The sequence below is a fragment of the Phyllostomus discolor genome, chromosome 6 (genome assembly GCF_004126475.2).
Source record: "Phyllostomus discolor isolate MPI-MPIP mPhyDis1 chromosome 6, mPhyDis1.pri.v3, whole genome shotgun sequence".
In the NCBI taxonomy this organism is placed as follows: domain Eukaryota; kingdom Metazoa; phylum Chordata; class Mammalia; order Chiroptera; family Phyllostomidae; genus Phyllostomus; species Phyllostomus discolor.
Window position 1 is genome coordinate 142,419,716 of NC_040908.2, and position 11,797 is coordinate 142,431,512.

The 11,797-nt window shown below is 33.8% G+C and overlaps 1 protein-coding gene across 4 annotated transcripts in view; it reads left to right on the plus strand.

Moving 5' to 3' along the window:
• The window catches only part of METTL15 (methyltransferase like 15), a 171,679-nt gene extending 161,448 nt beyond the window's left edge, over positions 1 to 10,231 (plus strand). For all 4 annotated transcript variants that reach the window (XM_028517428.2, XM_036029168.1, XM_036029167.1 and 1 more), the window contains one exon: positions 8,498 to 10,231. In XM_028517428.2, the coding sequence (XP_028373229.1) occupies positions 8,498 to 8,943 (446 nt within the window). In that variant the 3' untranslated portion in view covers positions 8,944 to 10,231. The remainder of the gene's footprint in view (positions 1 to 8,497) is intronic.
• The last annotated feature ends 1,566 nt before the right edge of the window (positions 10,232 to 11,797 follow it).

Consider the following 11,797-nt stretch of genomic DNA (forward strand, 5'->3'; position numbering starts at 1 on the left):
ACCAGAGGTGGCATACGACATAGGGACATTTGGCCAAGGTAAGGACTTCAGGTTCTATTCCACGTGTTAGAAGGCACTACAGGCGTTAACCAGTGGAATGGCATGACCTGACTTTTTTTATGATGCGTATTAGTCTGGTGACAGTGTAGAAAAGATGACGATAATTTGAACTGCAGGGATAGCTGTGGAGGTGGTGAGAGACAGTGGGGCTGTGGGTACAAGCCAGCCACAGAGCTGTCAGACTTTGTGGATATGAGAGGAAGAAAAGAGTAACTATGTGAAACTGTCAGGAACCTAAAAAATGTCAACAACAGCAAACCTGATCGGGAATGAGAGAGTGGAGTGTCTCTAATGAGGCAGAAGTGTTGTACAATATTTGTGAACAGCGAGAGTCAACCTCTTGTGTCATTAATAATCCTACCACTGCTGCAAGAGAAGTGCCACATAAAGTCCCACAACTGTAGTGAAGTTAGAACTTATCCCATAGTAGATTTAATGTGCATTTACCGTTAAAGGTGCTTTTTTATAAAGTGTACTTAACTTGGATTTAATATACATTTACTTTTAAATGTACTTTTTTAAAAAGTGTACTTAACTTGAAAACATCTTGCAATTAAATACATATTAGCTTTTAAATTTCCTTTTGTCATAAATTTTACTGGCATAATTTTGCTATTTTAAAAGTAGTAGGAGCAAAACAGTTCTGTTATTTTGAAGAACTAAGAAAAATTATAATTTAGGGTTTTACAGGCATTCAGTGAAATAAAGTTTACATAAAATCTCAACAATATTGTGCATTAGTCTTGGGGGGAAATGCACTGAAATCATTGAAGGTATTTTTTTTCATAGGGAAATAATGTTTTATTCAGGTAATTATTTGGTATCTTCACTGAAGATCTTGATGAAGTTTTTAAAATATGACTTTCCAAACTTTATCATTACATTTTTATTTTATTCTTTAAAAGAAATATGCAAAAATAAACCTCACCTAGTACATTTGCTCATTTCAGATAATAAGGACTTGCAAACTTGTATTTCCTGTGGTTAAAATTATTTTCATGTCAGAAGATTTATTCCTTAAGTGAATTCCAATCAGTATCATTAAATACATGCAAAACAGCTACATTGAGACAGTGAAATTACTAGCAACTTTAAGAGTTCAATTGCCCCATTAAAATGATCATTTTGTACCCACAATCACATTTGGCCAAAAAGTAGGACATAGAATGGGGCCTATTTTATGACATTAATTGTACATTCTCATCATAATGTTTTCTATGATTAAAAAGGCTATGTTTTTCATTTAGTCACTCATTGATGTGACTAAATATTATATTTTTCATATATCCATCCAATGATATGAATGAAACTATAGTGATGGCTCTGGATTGTTATTCATTTATGCACTTAGTTTTTTTCATTCATGATCTATTTATTATCTTTTCAACAATCATTTACTGAGTGTTTACTCTAGTAGTTTTTAATCTTGGCTGCAAGTCAAAATCCTTGGTGAAGCTTTTTAAAAGTAGTGATTCCTGTGTAATAAACCCCTGAAACTAATTCAGGAGATCTGGACTGGGGCCTGGCATCTCTGTCTTCGGTAAAGCTCCACAGATGACCCTGTCGTGATGTCAGAGTTAAGAATCATAAGCTTCCCTGTTCAGTGCGAAGAATATAAGATTGAACACAAAGCAGTTCCTGTTCACGAGGAGATCGCAGTCAAGTAAGACAGACAAGTAAACTAGTAATTACAGTAAAGCGTGATAAGGCCTAGACCAGGGTAAGCACACTTCTGCCCACTTAGAAGCAATGTGCATTGGTCCAGTGTTAACTAAGTCCACTGACTGGGCTATAAAACAAAAAGATTTTCTCTCTGTACCAAGCCAAATGGCCTCAATTGTGATTGAGTCCATATTTTCTGTCTAGCTCTATGCTTTAATCATGTGAATTACCATACAGGGTTCTGTGATTAAACTCAGGAAATTGAAAAGCAGAGACCAGTTTCTATTTTTGATAACAGGATGTGGGAGATGAGGAGGAGGTGAGGAAGGATCGCAAAAGCTCCTCCAGGGCCAGGACCGGCCTCGTTGATCTTTTTCTTCCAAGGGCCTGATTCAGAGTCCAGCACATGGGTAGATGTTGGACCTGGCATAGATTTTTCATCTTTTTTTCATGTTTGTTTTTTTCCTGATTACTTGTAGGCAGAGACCCCTGCTACTCTATGTCTACCGCAGAACTCTGCCCCTTGCTCTCCGACCAGTGACTTTCACACGGAAACCCACTTTCTGCCTGAGAACAACAGGACTTCTGCTGATTATCTTTAAACTTTCTAATTTAAACAAAGAATCTTGATTAATCCCTAACAGTAGGATTGTCTTTTTCTTTTCTTCCTTTCTTCCTTCCTTCCTTCCTTCCTTCCTTTCTTTTTCTTTCTTTCTTTTTTTTTTGTTTTGTTTTGGTCTTGAGTGTTTGTACCAATGCCAGTTGATGTTTTGCTTTTATTACTTTAATTTCTATTACCATATGCTGTTTTATATTCTTCGGTTTCTTTTTTTTTTACCTTATTTTACACAATGTGCATTGTCAACCTTTCTTATTATAGTTACAGACATAAAAGTGTCAGTATAGGGGAAGGGTAGCCCTGGAAATTGAAGCTATCTAAAATAAGGAAAGATATGTGCCTTTGATCCTCAGAGTAACACAGAAAGATCCACAAAAACACGGCCCATTGCAGTCATTTGGCATCTCCTGGTCCCTAAAGATGGGACTTGAGGAAGTTGACAGGATCCACCCCTAGAAATTCTTTTCAGGAAACCCAGTGGACATAGTCCAGATTAAAATTCCCTAAACCAAATTAAGAAAGACCTAGAAGAAAAGATTCATGGATTGTAGTTAATTCTGGTATCTTCAGGACCATCCAGTCCCAAATATAAATGAAAGCTTTTATTTTCTTTCTCTACAATGTGGTATTTATTAGCAAGGCCTAGTTAGACTTTACGAAGAAAAGTTTGCTGGACCACAGTGGTGTTAACCCATCAGCTCCAAATTTACTGGCACATATGGTGTGAATGTAGTTAAATGTGAATATGAATTATATAAACAAAGTAACACAATGTAAAATATTAGTAAAGTCTCACTTTATGTGAATACTGTGAAATAAAAACAGATTCCCTCAGTTAAAAGGCAGGAATCTTACAGTTTCACAGCTAGCTGACTGAGTGAATGATAAAGTATAATTCTGCTACAGGAAGGTACCATCTTAGCTGGTAAACAGAAATGCTTACCATATTTTGTCATGTCAAGTGATCCGATGTTGTTGTTTATATTAGAACTTCTACAGTTATTTCAGAGATTTTGTTATTTAAACACTTCCTGTTTTACTGGTTTTCAAAAATATATTCAATCACAATATCAAACAAGTATTTATTAAACTCTCTCTCTTTCTTTTATTTTGTCAATTTAGTTAACACATACCCAGGCATAGCTAATTCAGTGCTATGTTCAAAAATGCATACTCAAATATATATCTTTGAAATGTGATAAAATGCCAGGGAAGCTAAGCAATTACCATGTTGAACTGTGCTTTTAATTATTTTTTAATACTAGAGGTAATGCTAAGAAAAGTTTTTTAAAAGAATTAAAGCAAAAATATCTTAAAGTGTTTGTTGATCGTTGTGCTTCATGAATGTTTACCTCCTATTTCAGTTTAACCAGGTACATTAAAATATATTCCATGTTACATTTCTCCTTTGAGAAAATTCGTATTGAATTATGCAGGGTTTGAATCATACAAGGTCTTCAGGGATGCAGCCTTCCTCCAGTGTCCTCTAAATTCGGGCTCTAGAATATGAGAGCATTGTATGTTTGTTCACATCCTTAGCATGTTTTCAAACACATGCCTCAGTGACCAAAACTATTTTTCTGGAGAATGGAGAAATTGAATAGCAAATGGCAAGAAGTTGACTTCCCTCTTCAGCTTTGACTTTGACATTTTGTTTCTGAAAGACTCGGTTTTTGGAAGATAAATTCCCTAATGTCTAACATTTTCTAGCCTTTCAGCAAAGTACTTTTGTAGAGGAGTGAACCCACAAAACCCATTCGTCTAACTTAAGACAGCCCGTTTCTCAGCTTCCAGGCACATCATTTCTTCCCTTCTCTGATCCACTTCCCTGAGAAGATTCATCGTGTGTGTTAATGTACTTTCCTGCTAGATTTTCTGCAGACTACTAAAACGGGAACTAGGGTTCCAGCCTTGCATAATTTTCTTTGCTGTAAGAAACGTACTACAGAGAATCAAGTGCCAGGGTTTCAGCCATTCTTTCAGATCTTCATTCACAGGATATCTGGACTGGAAGGATTTCTTTGTGGGATAGCATTCTCCAGGAATAGGTTCCTAAATCAAATAAAAATTCCTCTATAAATTCATTGGACATTATGCTTTGACAACATATTTTTATGCCAGTGGGATAAGCCTAAGAAAAATATATTTACTGAGTTATTTAAAAATCAACATTTTTTGTTTATCTTGAAAACTAGGTGGGTCATGATTGTTTTTGATCTGCATGTCTCAAGATATCATAGAAACAGTATCAGGAGTGTTTATTTTGTAATTTGCTTCTTTCACATATTGTAGATACAAATCCATTATCAGATATGTGGCTTGCAAGTTTTTCCCCATTTCTTTGGGTTGTCCTTTCACTTTCTGGATGGTGTCCTTTGAAGGACAATAGTTTTTAATTTTGATGAAGTCTAATTTATTTTTTGTTGTTGCTTTTTTTTGTTGGTGGTTTTTTTCCTAAAAATTTTCACCAACTTCTAATTCATGAAGATTTATCTCTGTGCTTTCACTTAAGAGTGTTAAAGTTGTTACTCTCACATTTAGGCCCTGGATCCATTTTGATTTAATTCTGTGTATTATATAAGGGTCCAACTTTAATCTTTTTTATGTAGCTATCTCATTGTCCCTGTACCACTTGTTCAAAAGACTGTGCTTTCCCCACTGAATGGATGGTCTCAACACTCTTGTCAAAAATCAGTTGATCACAACTATACAATTTTATTTCTAGGCTATCAATTAAAGTCCATTGATCTCTATGTCTTTTGCTGAGCCAGTAACAGCCTATATCAATTAACTTTGCTTTGCAGTAAGTTATGAAATCTATAAGTGTGAGTGTTCCTGCTACAATATATATTTTTTTCAGGATCATTTTGACTGTTCTGGGTGTCTTACAATTCCATGTGAATTTTAGAATCAGTTTGCCAATTTGTACCAAAAAGTCAGCTGGGATCTTACAGAGATTGCATTGAACCCTAGATAAGTTTGGGTAATAAATATTTCTATCTTAAAAAAATTCTTTCAAAAAAATTTGTACCTTCCATAGCCTAAGTTTTGTACTTCTTTTGTTAACTTTATTTCTAAATATTTAATCCTTTTTGAAGTTATTGTGAATGAAATTGTTTTCTTAATATTATATTTGGATTGTTTATGGTTAGTATATAGAAACACAAGTGATTTTTGCATGTTAATTTTGCCTGTTAATTCTTTGCAGAATTGATTCATTAGTTCTAATGGGGTGTGTGTGTGATTTTTTAGTGTTTTTTTAAACATATAAAATATGTCCTCTGTAAACAGAATTTTATTTCTTCCTTTCAAATCTGAATGCCTTTTATTTCTTTTTCTTGTCTATTTACTCTAACTAAAACTTCTAGTACTATGCTGAATAGAAATGGTAAAAGCAGACATCCTTATGCTATTCATGATCTTTGAGTTTCTTTCATCATTATGATCTTAGCTGTGGGTAGTCATAAATATATGTCCCTTTTTCATGATGAGGATCTTTTTCTTCTATTCCTAGCTTCTTGAGTGTTTTTATCATGAAAGGATGTTGAGTTTTTTCAAGTGTGTTTTCTGAATCAGTTGTATGATTTTGTGTGGATTTTTCCTTTATTCTGTTAAGGTCAGGAATTACATAGATCAATTTTCATGAATTGAACCATCCTCGCATTCCAGGAATAAATCTCTTTTAATATGCTGCTTAATTAGTTATATTAGTATATTGTTGAAGGTTGTTATGTCTATATTCATAAGTAATATTGGTTTGTAGTTTTTTTTATGATGTCTTTAATTTTAGTTTCAGGGTAATATTGGCTTCATGGAATAATTTGGGGAGTGTTTTTTTCATCTTCAATTTTTTGGAAGAGTTTGTGAAGTATTGTTATTAATTTTTTGAGTGTTAGACAGAATGTAGCAGTGAAGCCATCTGGGCCTGGACTTCTCTTTGTGAGTTGCTTTGATTACTGGTTCAATTCTTTCACTTGTAATATTTCTGCTCATATTATCTATTTCTTCTTGAGTCTGTTTCAGTTGTTAGTATCTTTGTAAGATTTAGCAGTCCTAGTAGATGTGTAGAATTTCATTGTGGTTTAAATTTGCATTTCTATGACTAATAATTATTTTGAACATCTTTATATATGTTTATTGGCTACTTAATATCTTTTGAAATATGTCTGTTCAAATTTTTGCCCTTTTTTCAAACAAGCCATTTGACTTATAAGCAAGCAAGTTGTAAGATTTCCTATATATTCTAAATAAGAGAGTTTTGTCATATATGTTTGTCATATGGTTTCAGTGTTTACTCTTAGGTTCATGATCTATTTAGAATTAATTTTTGTTTATAGTGTACAGTATGGGTTGAAGGTCATATTCTTACAGATACTCACTTTTATTGAGAATCTGTTCTATCTCCATTGAATTAACTTGACAACTTGGTAACAACCCAATTTCCTATATAAATGTAGGTCTTTTTCTGAGGTGACTAAATTTTTGGAACTGTCATTTGGTATGTATACACTTGCAATGTATCTTCCTACTCTCTTGACCATCTTGTCAATAAGAAATGGTCTAGTAATTCTCTTAAAGTTTTGTGTAGTATTAATGTAATCTCCCCAGGTTTTTTATGTTTACTGTCTACATGGTATATCTTTTCACAGCCTTTACTTAAATTTACTTTTATTTTGTCTTTATATTTAAAGTGCATTTCCATAGACAATATATAGTTAGGTCTTGCTCTCTTTCAGCAGATAATCAATGCATTTTTATTGGATTATTTAGTACATTTATATTTTATGTAAATACTTATATTTGGAATTATTGTCTGCCATTTTACTTTTTGTCTTTCCTTTGCCTCATTTTTGTTTTCCTGTTCTTCTCTTTTGCCTCTGTTGTGTTAAACTATATTTTTTGTGGATTATTTTTATTCCCTGTTAGCTTATTATCTTTCCTTGCATTATTTTGACTGCTGTAGCAACCACAATGCAACTTTAACTCTAAGTAAAATATAGAAACCTTTCAATAGTATAGTTTCTCTTACCCACTCTCATTCTTTGTGCTATCATATAGATTACTCATTTATATCTACATCTTAATATATCTGTATCATAAACCCAAAATATGGTGTCATAATTTTATTTAAAGAGTTCTGGCTTTTCACTGAAATTGAGAATAGGCTGACAGTGACTAGAGGAGAGAGAGGAGGGTATAATGGGGAAAAACGGTGAAGAGTTTATGGGAACAATTATAAAGGACACATGGACAATAACAAGAGGGTGGTGGAAACAGAGGAGGGAGGTGGGGAGGACTGGGGTGTTGGGAAAAGGCAGAAAACTGTACTTGAACAACAATAAAAATGTTAAAGAGTTCTGTCTTTTAAAGAAATGAGAATATATGTGTGTGTATATATAAGAATATGTATATATACACAATATATAAGGGAAGCATGTATATATGTGTGCATATATATGTATGTGCACACAAATATATATATATATACATACACACACACATATTCTTCCTGTATATCAAGGTTATCACTTGATTTTATTATGTTTCAGCCTGAAGTATTTCTTTTGCATTTCTTGAATGCAGACCTGTTTAGCAATGAATTCTCTCATTTTTAATTTATTTGAAAATGTCTGAACCTCTAACTTTGAAGAATAATTTCAGAATAGCCTTTTATTGGAAGGCAGATTTTTCCTCAACAATTTAAATGTCATTCCAGTATCTTATAGCCTCTATTGTCCTATGAGAAATTAACTGTTAATATTTTTTGTTTTCCTTTATGTCATGTATTGTTTTTCTTTGTAGTCAAGATTTTTCTCATTATCTTTCACTTGTAGTAGTTTGATTACAATGTGCCTAGGTGCACCTTTCTTTGTTTATTCCACTGGGGGTGGTCATTGAACTGCTCATAGTTGAGAGCTCTTTTTTTCCTGCTCCTGTTTGACTCCAGTTTCTTCTATGAGTTATGAAAGATGTATCTGACACAGTGATTTTAAGCCTTGTTAAAATGCTTGGAAATAAAATGGGGGAGTACTAATGAAATGCCACATTTTCGAGGGAAATTTAGTTATTTAAATATATGCACGAACCAGTATATTTACAATGAAAATATTAATGTCACCTATTCTCTTTTCCTATTTTCACAAAATCTGTTCACAGGTGCATTTCCTCCCTCTGCTATTTATGCACGAAAAGACTTGCTGCAGCGATCTACCCATATCGCTACCAAGACTTTCCAAGCATTTCGCATATTTGTGAACAACGAACTTAATGAACTTTATACAGGACTGCAGACAGCCCAGAAGTTCCTGAGATCTGGTGGTCGTCTTGTTGCCCTCTCCTTCCATTCACTAGAGGATCGCATTGTCAAGCGATTCTTACTTGGGATAAGCATGGCGGAAAGATTTAACCTAAGTGTAAGGCAGAAGGTGACACAAACATCGCAACTGGGTTCAGGTCACGATAACAGGGAAGGAGTCTCTCCAAGAAGGGCTCCTTTAATGTGGGAGTTGATACACAAGAAGGTACTTACCCCAGAAGACCAGGATGTACAGGATAACCCCAGAGGGCGCTCAGCCAAACTTAGAGCAGCTATCAAATTATGACAAAGTCATAATCGTCTGATCCTTCATGTTTTCCCTCACAGTTTCTTATAATGTTGTTATGTAAAATTCCTGAACAGCTTAACACAAGAAAATATAGGATAGTATATAGATATGTACTACATATCTGTGGAGATGGAGAATATTTAGCATTTTTTTCTCAAAAGGAAAATGTAGTAAATATGACACAGAAAGTTCATCTTAAGGAGAAGCAGCATCTCAAAACTAGATTAATGGGTTTACCTTAGCATTTTACAGGAAAAATTTATGTTATCAATTATGATTAGAAAGTTTAAATTAGTGAATCCAAATGAATAAAATATTAGAATCACTATGGACAAAAGATGGGACATAAATACTTGAGTTTTCCTTAGACTTACTTTATCTGCCTCTGTAATACTGAACTTCAGTTTCAAAGCTAGTTTGCCACTTTTACTTTATAGGCTTTATTCAAATCTAACAATTCTTCAGTTAAATCAAAATTAGAAAATATTCTAAGAAACAATGTGACAAATTAGAAACAAATGAATGTGCCTAGATTAATCTCCTGAATCCTTCTGGAAGAATTTTGTAAGTTTCTCTTTGCATAAAGTCATATTTATGAATGAGAAAGATTCCCAAAAGTAAGTTCCCATTCAAGTATCAGATTAAAAAAGTAAAATATTGCACTCGTATATTCTACATTGTTTCATGTGTTTCATTCATTATTTTTAGATCTGTATAGTATGGGAATTTTTTTTTCTTTAATGTTAATGAAACTGACTATACTGGGTTGGATAGTGCCCTCCCAAAATCCATTTCCTTCACAGGACCCCAGAATGTATCCTTGTTTGGAAGTATGGCCATTGCAAATGTAAGCAGTTAAGGTGATGTGATACTGGAGCAGAGCAGGCCTTAGTCCAGTGTGTCTGGTGTCCTTGTAAGAAGAGGAGGACAGAGACACAGGCACAGAGAAGAACACCACCTGAAAATGGAAGCTGGAAAAGGGGACTGTAGTGCTACCTCTACAAGCCAAGGGAAACCAAGGGTTGCTGGTGACCATCTGAGGTTAGGAGAGAACCATGAAATGGATTCTCCATCAGGGTCTTCAGGTGGAACTACTTTGCTGACACCTTGATTTCAGACTTCCAGCTTCCAGAACAGAGAAAGAATAAATTTCTGTTATTTTAAGCACCTATTTTGTGGTGGTGTGTTAGAGCAGCCTTGAGAAACTGAAACTCTGACAGAAAAAAATCTTGAATAGTGTGCATGAAAAGAATGCTTCTTCAATAAACACAAAATTGCTTTCAAACTGTTGTGTGTAAAAATATATTAGTTGCTTTATATAATTAGGCTGTTTTACCACAGTCATTCTTGCTTGCTTTTTGTCTCTGTTGTAGGATGCATAAGAAAATATATGAATGAGGGTTTTTTGTGGGGGGGAGGGGGTTGGGGGTGGAGAGAATGATGAAGAATCAAACTCAGCTGCATGGAGCTCAACGGTTTTCACCCATCCCACCCCTGCCCCTCCTCTGGCAACTATCAGCTTGTTCTCTGTACCTATGGGTCTTTTTTCTGTTTTGTTTGTTCTCTTGTTTTTTTTTTTTTTAGATTTCACATGTAAGTAAAGTAAAACCATACAGTATTTGTCTTTCTCTGTTTGACTTATTTCACTTACAAGAATACCCTCTAGGTCCATCCATTTTGTTGCAAATAGCAAGATTTTATTTCTTTTTGTCGTTGATTAATATTCCATTGTATGTATCTACATCTTCTTTATCCATTCACTTATCAATGGGTACCTAACTTGCTTGCATATCTCTACTATTGTAAATAATGCTGCAGTAACTTAGGGGTGTGTACATCTTTTTGAATTAATGTTCTTGTTTTCTTCAGATAACTACCCAGAAATAGTATTGCTGGGTCATATAGCAGCTCTGTTTTTAAATTTTTGAGGCATCTTCGTACTGTTTTCCATAGTAGCTGCAGCAGTTTACAATCAGTCCCAACAGTGCATGAGAGTTCCCATTTCCTCACATCCTCTTCAGCGCTTACTTGTTGATTTCTTTATGATAGCCTGATAGGAATGAAGTGATGTTCACCGTGGTTTTAATTTGCATTTCCCTGGTGATTTGTGATGTTAAGCATCTTTTCACATATCTGTTGGCCATCTGTATTTCTTCTGTGGAGACTGTCTATTCAGGTCCTCGGCCCATTTTTTAACATGAATGAATTTTAAATGGTTAGCTCTGGAGAATGCATTTGGGAAATTTAAACAATAAAAACTGATTATAAATATTACTATGCATGGCTTTTATAATAAAATATAAATAATATAAAACAAGTGTTCTATATCTCCAAATTTCTGTATCAACTGCCTTCTGTCAGTCTTTTTGGCATAGCATCGATGTCATTGTGTAGCATGTCAATTCTTAACAGGTTTTAGTTCACTGCTTATTAAGAAATGAAATTTAATAACTATACACATGTTTAGTTGATATTCATAATTTGTATATTTATTTTGTTTTAAAATTGTAAATGATACTATACAATCTATTTGGGGTTTCTGGGGTTTTCTTTTTGAGACACTAATCATATCTACCTATCCTGTTTCATGTAATATATGATCTATGATTTGCGCTTAAACTTATGTATGTTGAACTATTTATGTTACAACCAATAGTTTATAAGAGAATACAGTATACCTAACGAGGTTTTTTAAGTTAATGATGAATCATACTGCAGGCTTTTTAAAAATAATTTTAATTTCATTTGAAGTTGCTCATCCAAAAATTATGCAAGAGTTTTAATGTTAAATTTAAAATATACAAAAAATACAAAATTTACATTAATGCTTTCATTTGATAAAAAATATATA